This window comes from Drosophila albomicans, chromosome 2L, assembly GCF_009650485.2.
Source record: "Drosophila albomicans strain 15112-1751.03 chromosome 2L, ASM965048v2, whole genome shotgun sequence".
In the NCBI taxonomy this organism is placed as follows: Eukaryota; Metazoa; Arthropoda; class Insecta; order Diptera; family Drosophilidae; genus Drosophila; species Drosophila albomicans.
The window spans coordinates 1,527,339-1,539,853 of NC_047628.2; the positions used below are offsets into that span (position 1 = coordinate 1,527,339).

Consider the following 12,515-nt stretch of genomic DNA (forward strand, 5'->3'; position numbering starts at 1 on the left):
TGCCTCGTACTACCTGTTGGTTACATTTCCTGCCGGCACAAAGTTATAATACCCTTCTACCCTATGGGTAGCGGTATAAAAACCTCAATCTCTTATAGGCTCTGAGACTTAGGACAGACGGACATGGCTATATCGTCTCAGCTGTTGTCGCTGATCAAGAAAATATATAATTTTTAGGGTTTAGGGTTACATTTCCTAACGGCACAAAGTTATAATACCCTATGGGTAGCGGGTATAATAAAAATATTCACAGATGTCAAAACTTAACGCTGGCGAAGCTGGTTAGTACCTATAAAATAGGAAGTTCATTAAATACATCGCGGTTAAAGTTTCAGGGCACTATGGCTAGTGTAGTATAAGTTTTCACAGCATAGCCAAAAAGTAATGAAATCTTCTAAAAATTAAAATTTCTTGCAGTAATAATTTCATTTTATTTTTCATCCGCAACATAATAAGAGCATTCAGTTTTACATTTATTCATCGTACAATAAGTTGATTAACACTTTTCATTTTCATTTAACTTTCAATTACTATTTTGCTTCGGTTCCTCTAGTTCCTGATGACACCTTTATCATAATATTAACAATGCCCAGTTCACATTTGATTAAATGTTTTAATATCTTTCAAAATGTTAATAGCCGTTGAAAATAGTCTTGTATATAGTCTTTGCGACGTAAACTAGAAACATGTAAACATTTTAGGGACTTCTACTTTTTCAGGCCCCAGGCGTTATTACTGGGCACCGGAACACGGCGTTGGCCTGACTCACGTGCCAAGACCTCCATGATACTAGTGGCGGGTAACCAACACTACACAAAAAAAGAAAGAAAGTTTCATAGTAGTACTAGTACGAGTTTATGGATGTTAAACTTACACGCTCCTTGTACGCCGTGGCAACCACATTGCGATTGGGCTCCTTGTCATAAGACACGGACTCAATGCCAAACACCTCACATAGCTCGTGGACCAGTTGTCGCTTCTCGCGGTTCATGGTGGGAAATGAGTGGCTTCTCGATTTCTGCTTGCTTTCCTTGGCTAACTTTACTAAATCGCTTAACGTTTCATAGACGCTCTTGGTCAAAGCTGGATTTCGCTTGGCGAATCCACGAGTGAATTCCGAGTACTTGGTGAGTGACTTTAACTGTGTATCCGGGTTGCGTGACTGCAAACCGATAGCCAACCGACGATTGCGTTCTAATAGGCGGCACTCTTCATTGCAGTCCAATCTGTAAGTAATTATAAATAAAATCTAAATAACCATGACTAGTATAATTCATAAAAGCATTACGTTTTGTTTGATTTGCTTGCTTTCCCTGGAGCCAAAATTTCGCTAAGTTCCATGTAGTTGCCACGAGACATTTCAGCCATTGACGAAGCCAACTGGGCTGTAGCAATCCGACTGTGCTCTCTGGCCAGCTCTTGACAACTGCGGTTCTGCTTCCGGTTTCCACATTCACACTGCACCTCGACGAGCTCCTTGCACGGCGTCTCTGGGCAACTACCTTCATGGCACGGTGCAGCACATTTGTGACCACAAAGCACACGTGGCTTGGTACAGCTTTGGCGGCACAATTCACCAGCTTGCTGACAATCGTCTTCGTGACATGGTCTTATACATTTGTGGCGTCCGCAGGCAAGTGGCTTTCCGCAAGCTAGACCACAACTAAAGCTAAGCTGCGAGCAAGGTATGGTCTTGCGCTGCTCATGATTGCCGTGACACCATTTGGTCGTGAACATCATGCATGGCGGACAAATAGCCGCCGCATGGCAATTGTGTTGAGGTACATGCTCGCATCCATGAGTGCGAGAACAGGGTCGCTTGCAGACGGGTTTCTTGGTGCCACAAGGCACCGGTGGGTAGATGACTTCTGCACCACACTCGCAATAGAGCTCCTCAAAACTACTTCGATAGCAGGGGGGACAGTTACCGCGATGACATGGCTGGTCGCACTTGTGGCGTCCACAGCTCAACGTGCGATTGCAAGGCAAAGGGCAGGCGTGATCAAGATCAATGCAGCACTCGGCGTTACATTTGTGCTTGCCGCAACTGCGCTTCTTGGTGCAACGTCGCTTGCAGCGCGCATCGTCGGCTCGCGTCGACAGCTGCCGACATTTGATCATTTGATCCATGTGTCCACAGCGGCATTTGACGGCCGTCTGCTTGGGACACGGCGGACATTGTCCCAAATGGCATTTGCTCGTGCACTGATGAGGATGAGCAGGCTTGCCACAGCGTAATGTCTTGCCACACACGCTATCGCAGGTGGGCACTGGATCAAGGCAACTGGCACGCTGCTCAACAGCAACGGGCAGCTTACCGCAAGGGCAAGTAGTAATCTGAATGGGGCTGAGCTTACAAGGTCGGCAGGCGCCGGCATGGCATGAGTCCTTGCACTTGTGATTGCCACAGGGTAGCGGTTTCCCGCAGCATTCCTTGCACGAGTAGCTACGCCTGTCCTGGCTCTCCTTAGTGCACATTACGCCACGCTGCTGCTTGCCGCAGTGACAATGCTGCTGCACCTTTTCCGCGCAATTCTCGCATTTTCCCGCATGGCAGAGTTGCTGACATCGATGCTCGCCACAATTGAGTAGCTTGTCGCAAATTGATTCGCATTGCAGCGGCTGCTTCATAGAGCACTGCATCAGTTTGCTGCTTCTTCCGCAGCCACAACTGCGACTCACATTCGCCTGGCATGGCGGACATGGACCCGGATGGCATAGCAAAGTGCACGCATGGTTGCAGCCCTCAGCACGGCAGCAGAGTTCCCCACAACTGTGAGCTAACTCGGTGCGCGTTAAGGGCGGATTTTTGAGCTTGCCACAGAAGCACAAATACTCGCGCGGCAGTTCCTGCAGAACGTTCTGACAAGCTGGGCAGCGCCAGCCCTCCGCCGACTTGGAGCTGCTGGCCCACGTAATTGTACACTTGAGATGAAGCACATGGTAACAATTCTGGCAGGACCATGTGCCATGATGCGGCTTGATTTGTTCCACACACACCAGACACTCGAGACGCCGTTGCTCAATATCTCGCATAAGTTTCTCGCGTTGCGACAACTTCTCGTTGTCCGGGCCAGCGCGTCTTGGCGATATTTGATGCTGCTTTTGCTTTTCCGGTGATGGATGGGCGCTGTCATTACTATTGCTTGTATCGAGCTCTTCGCTGGCACGAGCATATCCATTGATGCGGTCTCGATTACGATTCCAGTCGTCGCGTCGTTTGTTGCTTCTATGATTGTCATAGCGCTGTTGCTTCTGCGGCTTCTTGCGATCATAGCGATCATCATTGCGATCGATGCGATCCTCGCGGTAATCGTTGCGTCGCTGTTGGCGACTGTTAGAACCATGTGCCTTTGGCTGCTGGGCTTGTTGATTATGCTGCTGGTAGGGCTGCTGTTGATGATGATGATGGTTAGTTGTTTCACTACTTACTATGGCAGTGCTGTTGTTGCCATTAATATTGCATTTATTGTGATTATTGCTGGTGCTGCTCGATCTAGGGGACTGTTCTCCCAATCCCGTTGCCGTTGCAGGTGCTGGGGAAGCACTTAAACTTAGCTTTGCAAAAGTGGGCACAAATTCTGGAGCCGAAGCCTGAAGCTTGGAAGTGCTGAAATCAAAACTGCTGGCTGAGGCAAAAGGATTGATATCCAACGCATGTCTTAACGATTCTTGATAATTGTTGCTAGATGCAATTCCCCCGCTGCCACCGGCTGCTCCATCACCATTTTGATAGCCGAAAAAGGGTTGTGCATATGGAAGCTGTAAAAAAAAAACAAAATTTAGAATATCTCCAAAGTAAGCAACTCTTTTAGTTAAAACACTCTTACTCCACCATAGTTGCTATTATTCGGCGTTAGTCCAAAGGCTGCACCTCCGCTTCCATTACTATAACTTAGATTCGAAGTTGCCAGATTATGTTGCGTGATGAACTGATTGAAATTCACATAGTTGTTATTGTTTCCACCGTGGCATACAGCAGCGGACTCATCTGGAGCTACCAAATCGCCACCTGATTCGTTTGCAACAAACTGTTCTTGCTGTAACTGTGGCTGTTGTCGTTGCCAATACTGGTCCATGACTAGTGCCTAACTATGAATCCGCGTGTTTTTCTTTTTTTCTTTCGACGTCGTCTATTGCCCACGCTGGCGAAAAGTTGATCCGAATTAATGTGTTAGACGTGTCTTTTATTCCTGCGTCTACAAGTAAACACAAATACACCGATTAGCTACAATGTTGAACGTAAGCTTCAGCTGCTAAATTTCACAATAAATGGCAACATTCACCCAAATTTTGATAATTGAGTCCACTCGAAGAAAAACATCTGAAGACACACGTTATACGCGTGTGTAAGTGTGACAGCTATATATGTAAGTTAGTGAGAGTTGCTGACGTTCACTGTTACTTTTCACAGCAAATATCGCTCAAGTAACGAGTCATTGCTTGAGGAGTCAATTTTGCTAAATTGAGGAGCACACATTGTTGAAGAGCTGTACAGTGTACAGCCTACCAGTATTTTCTCAAAATTATTTTTTAATCATTTATTCAACTAATGTCATATTTTTCAGTTTACATTTGTTAAAGTAATTATTTTTTATTATTTCAGGGCAATATCGATATACATATATCGATGAGCATATACACATTTTGGGCGATTTAAAATTATTTCAAATTGTTTTGCAAAAAGGTAGCCAAACGCGAATGTATTTAGCGCTACTTTACGCTAATTCACTATTTATGCGCTGTTTGGACTGGACTGCATTGTGGAAATTTTCAATATGTGAATCTTACGACTTGTTATTCCTTAAGGGGCTGTATGTATGAGAGGGATGGCTATTGGAGCCGCATCATTGATCATGCGACATTAAATTTGAAAATGTGGCCGTATTTTGGCTAATATCAAAAAACGTTATCGTTGCAAATGAACTGATTATTCCACTGGCAAATTTTGGCGGCATAAAACTACATATTTAAAAATGCTTTGCTATTTATAAAAAAATAAAAAAAATATTAGCGATTGCAGAGCGATTTATAATGTAAAACGGATATAAATAAAATCAATTGATGATAAAAAATTTAATTTAATTTAAATTCATTATTATTATTTTCAGTGGATTTGCTCTTATGACATTGTGTGACATTTTGTTTCCTGCCTGAGTTTCTTTTTTCCACTTTTTCACCCCTTAGCAGCACTTAGCATGTTGCAAGTTTGGCGTAAACACTTGCATCATAGATTGCATCGGATGATTGAATCAGATGCTGTTTTTTATTGTAAATCACTAGTCACTTCAATATACACACCTTTTAAATCATCTGTTCATATATCCGATTCGGGTCACAGAAAACACTCTAGTTTAATATAACTAAAATTTATTCCCTTAAGTAGAAAAATGGTTTATTTAGAACCCCTTTTACACTTTTTACTTCATTTCCGTTGTATTGTGCATTTTCAAACAAAACATTTTTACGTTGTTTCAAAACACAGCACAACTATTTTGAACACAGCGCTTATGACCACAAGAAAGATGACAATTTTCAGTTTTATGTAGAAAGATATCATTGATGCATAGTGTTCAATTTCCATGTACATTAAATTACGATTAACCATATATCGCAAATTAATGACATTAAAATTGATTATAAGATGTAACATTAACATAAATCACAGTCACTTCAGTATGTCAACGCTCGATTTTTCTGTATAGCATGCCACATTTTTTCATGACGAATTCGGGTCACAAGTGTAATTAATAAAAAAAATCTATATCAACGGTATAACTAAGAATTTATACATAAAAAGTAAACATGCAGACTTATTTCACTTACGCACAGTAAGCAATAATTGTAAATATTGTTACAAATAACAAAACAAATATAAGTTATTTGAAAATTTCCGTAATTGTGCATAATTCCAAAAACACTCTGTGAAGCCTGTGTTGTTTAGATAAACATCCCAGATGAGCTAAATTTTGAACTTGCGAAAAAGCAATACACTGCAAGTCCAAAAAAATAGAGTGATTGTTTGGTAGAAGACTTAGTTATTTAGCTACAATTTGGTATATTTTGTACTCTATAGATACTTGAATGTATCAGTGATGCCATTTGTCCATTGTACGGACAGATCTGTCCGTTTTTAAACGTTTATTATCGCAAAATTAATGAAAATCATCCGCATACCTGAAATCTGTCTTTTTTTAGATTTTTCATCCGGAAATCTGTCCGCTTTTAAATCATATAAATTCACATTTTTCTAAAACAGTTGCTTTCACGCTCCAATTTAAACTCGAAATTCTGTGGCATTCCGAACAGGTTTTTCGCGGCTGCCATACCTATATCGACGTTTGGTGATTAATCGAAAAACTCTAGTCATTTCTTTTGCACGGTACTGACACACAATGAAAATTGTATTAGACGCAGGTAAAAATGCGAAGACAATGTATAAGCAAAATTATGGCTACAACATTTTGAAGAAGTAGCCATAACATGCAAGGCTTATTTCACTTACGCAAACAGTAACAATAATTGTAAATAATGCACATGACGACAAAAAACATAAACAAAATACATAAGTTTATTGAAACAAAGTAAAAATTTATTCTGAAATAATTGTTAAGAATGAATTAGTATTAGAAGTCATTAGTAAAAACACATTTTGCAAGAAGGTTTTTCACAAACCAAGTGCACACCTCCCAGATGAGTTTCTACAACACTGAACTTGCGAAAAAGCAATATATTTTGCAAGTTCCACAAATTTTAGAGTGGCTGTTTACCTTTATAACCCCAAATTTTGGTAAACAAGGAGTCTTAGTTACTTTAGCTCAACAATTCCTGGTTTTCTCAATCTGTACTCTATAGTATTATCACTGGAATGTATATTACTTCGGTATATTTTAAGAATAAAGCTTTTGATTAAAATACTCATTCTTGAATGATTAGTTTCAATTATTGACATGATTATGATATATGGACAGCCCCATACCAGAAACATATTTAACAGGAATTGCTACAAAAATTGCCGCTTCTATAAGCTCTTTTTCTCACATGAGATGTATTTATTTGGAAATGATTAACTAACATACAGTAATCACAGCTTTTGTAAGCATTACATTTTGGAACATTTGTCGATTTCTTAATAAAACGCTGTTTTCCAAATAATCGAAATCTTGTTTATTTCCGCGTAACTCCATATGAAAACAATCGTCAATAATTTTCACGGTGGCATTTCGTTTCACAGTTTTCAGCATAAAGGGTACGGTACTGATATTCCAATGCTGGAATTTATATATATGGATGTCAAATTAGCTGTTCCACAGACGAAAAACCCGACATCAGAATTGTTAATTGCGATCTCATATAAAAATATAAAGAATTTTAAAAATATGAAAAAATAGCGTGTTAGGCATTTTCCTGGGAAGATAAATAGTCACAGGACTGCATGTGAAATATAAAATCCAAAAAATTTGATTGGGATATTATTGCCATAGAAATAGACAAGGAATGTGAGCTCATCAGTTTCTTACAATAATTTAATTTGTGTGGACGTAAATGTTTGCTTTTTCGTAGGTCATTTATATTACTAATGATTAAAAATTTGAATCAAACTTAATCTGCGTGCAACAATAACCTTTGATATTAAAACTTTCTGGAAACCTTAATGACCCTAAATTTTACACGGAAGTGATAAATCAACAAAAATGTATGGCCACAGCACTCAAACACAAGCACATACTACTGCAAGTTGGTTGCAAGATTTTCTTGATTTTAATGCAATATGCAGTCTTGCGACTTCAGAATTTTACAGGAATGTATGTATAGTGAAGTCAAATCAACTGTTTCACATGCGAAAAATAGACAATTTTATTGTACACAACATAAGGATGGATAATTAAAAAAAATAAAATTAAAGGAAGGTGAGACATTTTCTCGAGAAGGGAAAATATGACTAATGAAAGCTGTGGAGTTACAGGATTGTATATATTTTTGGTTAAATAGCTTTCCCGAAACACATGAAAAGTTACTTAACAACTTTAAGAATTATTTACCAATTTCTGGGAGTAATCAAGTGGAGTCAGGATAGGAAGGTGATGGCCTCAACAGAAGTATAATTTCCTACAAATATTTTCACATACTGCACATTTATTAAAAAAACTTTTTAAGTTTAATTTGTGGTCTTGGTTTCGAAAATCCCAACCGAAAAGATGGCAGAATCATTCCACTCAAAATTTGTCATCGGAGTGAGGTGTGCCACTGCGAAATAGAATTGATGCGAAATTGAGCGGAAGCGATTACTGTGCCACCCCTGAATAAATATTTTGGAATCAAATTTATTTTTAGAATATTGCAAATGGAATTGGCGATTTTATGACACAGCCTCAAAAGTCACTCAGCATTTTTTTGAATATTCATTTTGTATATTTTGTTGTTGCAGTTTTTCTTTTATTCAAAATTGCTAGCGGGTATCTCACTGTCGACGACACTTGACTGTCGCTTTCTTACTTATTTCGTTTTTAGTTCACTAGTTCACTTCTATGACAATGTGTTTGCAATTTCATTACTTCTGCCATACAAATTTACTATTCTGGCAATACTACCAGTTGCTTGTGAATAGGCTGTTCACCTGACAATGTTTAGTTATTATTTTGCTTTCATTTTGATACTGAGATATGTATACATTCATGAGTGGAGATTTTTGTATAAATTTCGTATAAACGAACCTATCAACCTATAAATTAATGTAACTATTTCGTAAAAAATTAGGGAGTTTAAAATCTTGTTATTATTTCCAACTCAATTTCATAATATGAACCAACTTTATTCAAATTATAACAGCCAAATCTTGTAAGTCTCTTATGCTTATTACGCAAATTGCTTTTCTGTACAAAAGATCGTAATACAAGCTGAATTCGACATTTGGAGACGGATATATCTTTTTTCTGCGTGCCCGTCATCAGTGAAATACGCCAGTGAATTTTACCAAGGCACAAAAATGCATATGTATTAGATATCTTTTAGAACAACATAATGTAATATTTTAAGAAATATCTTTAGTATAAAGGTAAATTGCCACAATCATTCCATAAAGCCCCAAGACCTCTGCGAAAATTAAAATGAGAATCATTCCAATAAATAATCGAGGCTGTAAGGCGGTATTGCGGACCCCGACGTCGCCAACTACTCCAATAGCATAACCTGAAGCTAGTCCACACATGCCCACAGACAAACCAGCAGCTAGATGCACATATCCCTTGGCTATGGAATAGGACGTCGCTGAATTCAAGACTCCAGCAATTAGTACAGAAACCACCAAACCATAGATCGCTATAATTCCAGCCATAACAATGGGTATAATAGATTTCATAATCAGTTCCGGTCGCATGACTGCTGTTGCTGCTATCCCAGTACCAGATATTGCGGTTCCGTAAGCAGCTCCAAACGACGATAAAACCATGGCTGCAGATACGCCCATTACTCCATAAAAAGGCCCATACGACGGAAAATTCTCGTACCGCCTAATCGTAGCAGTATTCTCCACACTGTCCATTATATTCAACAAATTTGTTATTTAATAATGTTATTTATTTATTAACAGGTAAATCACATTCGAATGCAAAACTAACTATTGTATTAATGCTTAACTTGACAGTAATAACATAGAAATATTGTTCATTATTACTTAACACTAATAAGCGAGAATTGACAGTAATGCTTAGAAAGTCCTCAAGTTACTAAGCAGTGTTTGGTGTGCCGGCGGAAAAGTGGAATTTGCAGTGACAGCCTGAACCGGGTACGATGTTGGTGGAAGAGTAAGGCTGGGAGTGGCTGCCATTGCCAGAGACAGCGTTGTCTGTGGCAGTGGCAGTTGAAGTTGTTGCTGTGATTGCTGCTGATGTTGTTTAGTGGTCACAGGAAATGCTTGCGCACTATCTAACGGTCGGTATTGACATTTTTTAGCATGTGTTCGCATATTGCTGGACTGTGTAAATGCCTGGTTGCAATTCGGATGCGGACATACATAGGGCTTGCAGCCCGTGTGGTAATTGAGATGAGTCTTCAGATGGTGCTTTTTGGTAAATGCTTTGGGGCAAAGCGGGCAGCTGAAGGGTTTGATGCCAGAGTGCAGACGATGGTGAAGCGTCATATTGCTGCGATCAGCAAAGGATTTGCCGCACACGGAACACTGATACGGTTTCTCGCCACTGTGTGTCCGCATGTGCTGCTTCAGCAGCATTTTGCGGGAGAACCTCTTGCCACATTCGGCGCATTTGTGCGGCTTGACGCCTGTATGAATGCGAACATGCATGTTGAATGCGACGCGTTGATTAAAGGACTTGGGACAGTAGGGACATTCGTATTCTTTCCGGTTTCGATGAATTTTCATATGACTACTGAGGTAGCCCTTGTCATTGAAGGTCTTACCACATTCCGGACATTCTGCAGCAAACTCCTTAGTGCCTCGATGTACGGATAAATGATATTTATAGTTTCGAAGCTGAGAAAAACCTTTGCCACAGTCCGAGCATTCGTAGCGTGGTGATTTGTGTGTCTTTTCATGCGCCTACAGATAGAGAGAGAGAGAGAGGGGGAGAGAGAGTCAAAGAGAGTGAGAATGAGAAAGAAACGTTGGAGAAATGCTGCTCATTGGTTGGTAGCCATTTTGTAAAACAACTCTCATTGAAACCGAAACAGATTATCTAATGTGACTTTATGTATGTGTGCGTGTGTAAAAGTGAGCGTGAGAGATGTAGAGAGAGCACGGGCTGCACCCATGCGCATAACCAGTTCTCGCATCTGCCTCAGACTTCTCTCTCGTCACTTCTGTATTTGGGAGCCTCCATTTTATCTTATTGAGATTTGCATAGGCTCTCTTCGACTCTATTGGCAACTGTTGCTCCGCCTTCGCTTCAGACCGCCCATTTGAAAAGTGTTTACATTGAAGCTGGTCGACAAAGATACGCCCAGTTAGTCTGACAAATTAGAGAAAATGTGATCTTATTGAGGATTTAAAATCCTTGCAATAAAACGCAAGATCTTATGATCTCACGCAATATGTGCATATGCACATAATCTTCTTGTATGATTCATAAACTGAGCAAAATTATAAAAATTAAGTTGAATACTAAGCTGTAAAATCTGAATACGCGAAGACAATTAAATGGCTGGATCTACAAATAAATATATTTTTGGTAGATTAATGAAACTCACCTGTAATGTTTCAGAGCACCCAAAGACCTTGTCACAAATGCGGCACTTATAGCTGATTTCCTCAGCTATGATTGTGTTTACACTGGATCCGATCTTCGACTGCAATTCAGATGTTGACGCAGATGAAGATATAAGTTTTACATTGGTAACTGTTGTAAGGGAGATGTTCGTGGTACAATTTCTCGCACGAGCTGGCTGGGTACTGCTGGAGCTGCTCACCGAAGAGGCTGCTGGTGATGTCAATGGTGAGAGTTTATAGCCAGCTCCAAATTGCTTATAATAATCCAGACATTCCAGGCAATCGACTCGACTGCAAGCGGCCGAAGCAGCATTCAATTTAGGTTGCGATGGACTCTGCGCATTAATCACATAGGGAGCAAAATATCGCTTCTGGTGCTGGGGCTGCGGTTGATGATAGGGGGATGTAGGCGGAGTGGTTATGCCTGCTGCAGCCGCAGCTGCAGCATAAGCTGGTAGCAATTGTGGAAAGAATTGTGCATAGAATTTTGTGGCGCTGGCCATAGCCAGGAAGTCCGGGGGCAACATGGCGCAACTCCTTGCTCTATCGCCCGTGTATCCAGTTGAATTGATTGAAGCGGGCAGTACGTTGGAGGCTGCAACAGGAATTGAAGGTTGTGATGATGTGGGTCCAGGTACTAAAGTTGCAGTGATGACATCTTGATTGCTCCTGGATAAGTCCAGAATATTGTTTGAGTTAGGCTGTGCCTGCGGTGTTCTCTTAACATCATTATCCTTGGCTAAGCCGCCTAAAATGCGGCTGATACTAAAGTCAGTAACTTGCTGTGGCACCGCAGCCGGACCCGGCGCCAACTGTGGGCTAGGAGATGCCGCCATTTCATAGCTGCGCTGCAGCATGGCTTGCTTAAAACCCATACTTTTTTCTTGCGTTATGTTTTTGGCGTCGGCAGCGTTCATATACTTGAACCGTGTCTGAACGTGTGGAACTGTCACGCTACGCGTCGAAAATCGAAATGTGCAGGCTAAAGTGTTGTCAACAGTCCACAACGTCTTGACCAGCTCGATATTGTATTACGGCTTCTGGCTCTCTGGCGTTTAATTGGTTAAAAAACTGGTTTACAACTCAACAGAGAGCCCAGCCCGCTATACGACTGGTATCCAAACTCATACTCACTCTCTGACTGCGACGGCTTCTCAGACTAAGATTTAGCTCAATCTCGCATTCGTACTCAAGAGATTCGGAGCCAATTAAGCAGCCCTAGCTGCCACTGCTGAGACAAAAAGTCGCGCCTCCAATTACGAGAGCTGCCAAAGAAGTGGCCGAGAACAATTTC

The 12,515-nt window shown here is 40.6% G+C and overlaps 3 protein-coding genes across 4 annotated transcripts; all 3 read right to left on the minus strand.

Moving 5' to 3' along the window:
* Positions 1 to 401: 401 nt before the first annotated feature.
* LOC117563948 (protein shuttle craft) lies at positions 402 to 4,392 on the minus strand. Of its 2 annotated transcripts, XM_034242520.2 has the most exons (5): positions 4,287 to 4,392; positions 3,831 to 4,199; positions 1,289 to 3,762; positions 875 to 1,226; positions 402 to 809 (listed from the first exon to the last, which is right to left on the minus strand). In XM_034242520.2, the coding sequence occupies exons 2-5, from the start codon at positions 4,077 to 4,079 to the stop codon at positions 708 to 710; spliced, it is 3,177 nt and encodes a 1,058-aa protein (XP_034098411.1). In that variant the 5' UTR covers positions 4,080 to 4,199; positions 4,287 to 4,392; the 3' UTR covers positions 402 to 707. The 2 variants fall into 2 exon arrangements, with proteins under 2 accessions (XP_034098411.1, XP_051857976.1); XM_052002016.1 differs by lacking the exon at positions 4,287 to 4,392 and having other exon boundaries at positions 3,831 to 4,212.
* A 4,574-nt stretch (positions 4,393 to 8,966) lies between these two features.
* LOC117563949 (V-type proton ATPase 16 kDa proteolipid subunit c-like) lies at positions 8,967 to 9,548 on the minus strand. Its single transcript, XM_052002026.1, has 2 exons — positions 9,310 to 9,548; positions 8,967 to 9,249 (listed from the first exon to the last, which is right to left on the minus strand). The coding sequence occupies exons 1-2, from the start codon at positions 9,539 to 9,541 to the stop codon at positions 9,032 to 9,034; spliced, it is 450 nt and encodes a 149-aa protein (XP_051857986.1). The 5' UTR covers positions 9,542 to 9,548; the 3' UTR covers positions 8,967 to 9,031.
* A 150-nt stretch (positions 9,549 to 9,698) lies between these two features.
* LOC117563508 (zinc finger protein 883) lies at positions 9,699 to 12,183 on the minus strand. Its single transcript, XM_034241883.2, has 2 exons — positions 11,203 to 12,183; positions 9,699 to 10,555 (listed from the first exon to the last, which is right to left on the minus strand). Exons 1-2 carry the CDS (start codon positions 12,136 to 12,138, stop codon positions 9,707 to 9,709), a joined length of 1,785 nt encoding a protein of 594 aa, XP_034097774.1. The 5' UTR covers positions 12,139 to 12,183; the 3' UTR covers positions 9,699 to 9,706.
* Positions 12,184 to 12,515: the final 332 nt, after the last annotated feature.

What these genes read in the sequence shown, in the direction of transcription:
- LOC117563948 (XM_034242520.2), bottom strand. Translation starts at nt 4,079, where the DNA reads ATGGACCAGTATTGGCAACGACAACAGCCACAGTTACAGCAAGAACAG. An exon ending in GCAAGCAAATCAAACAAAAC is followed by an intron (nt 1,227 to 1,288) that starts GTAATGCTTTTA and finishes AATTACTTACAG; the next exon opens with ATTGGACTGCAATGAAGAGT. An exon ending in CCACGGCGTACAAGGAGCGT is followed by an intron (nt 810 to 874) that starts GTAAGTTTAACA and finishes TTTTTTGTGTAG; the next exon opens with TGTTGGTTACCCGCCACTAG.
- LOC117563949 (XM_052002026.1), bottom strand. Translation starts at nt 9,541, where the DNA reads ATGGACAGTGTGGAGAATACTGCTACGATTAGGCGGTACGAGAATTTT. An exon ending in TGGAATTATAGCGATCTATG is followed by an intron (nt 9,250 to 9,309) that starts GTTTGGTGGTTT and finishes CCTATTCCATAG; the next exon opens with CCAAGGGATATGTGCATCTA.
- LOC117563508 (XM_034241883.2), bottom strand. Translation starts at nt 12,138, where the DNA reads ATGAACGCTGCCGACGCCAAAAACATAACGCAAGAAAAAAGTATGGGT. An exon ending in GGTGCTCTGAAACATTACAG is followed by an intron (nt 10,556 to 11,202) that starts GTGAGTTTCATT and finishes CTCTATCTGTAG; the next exon opens with GCGCATGAAAAGACACACAA.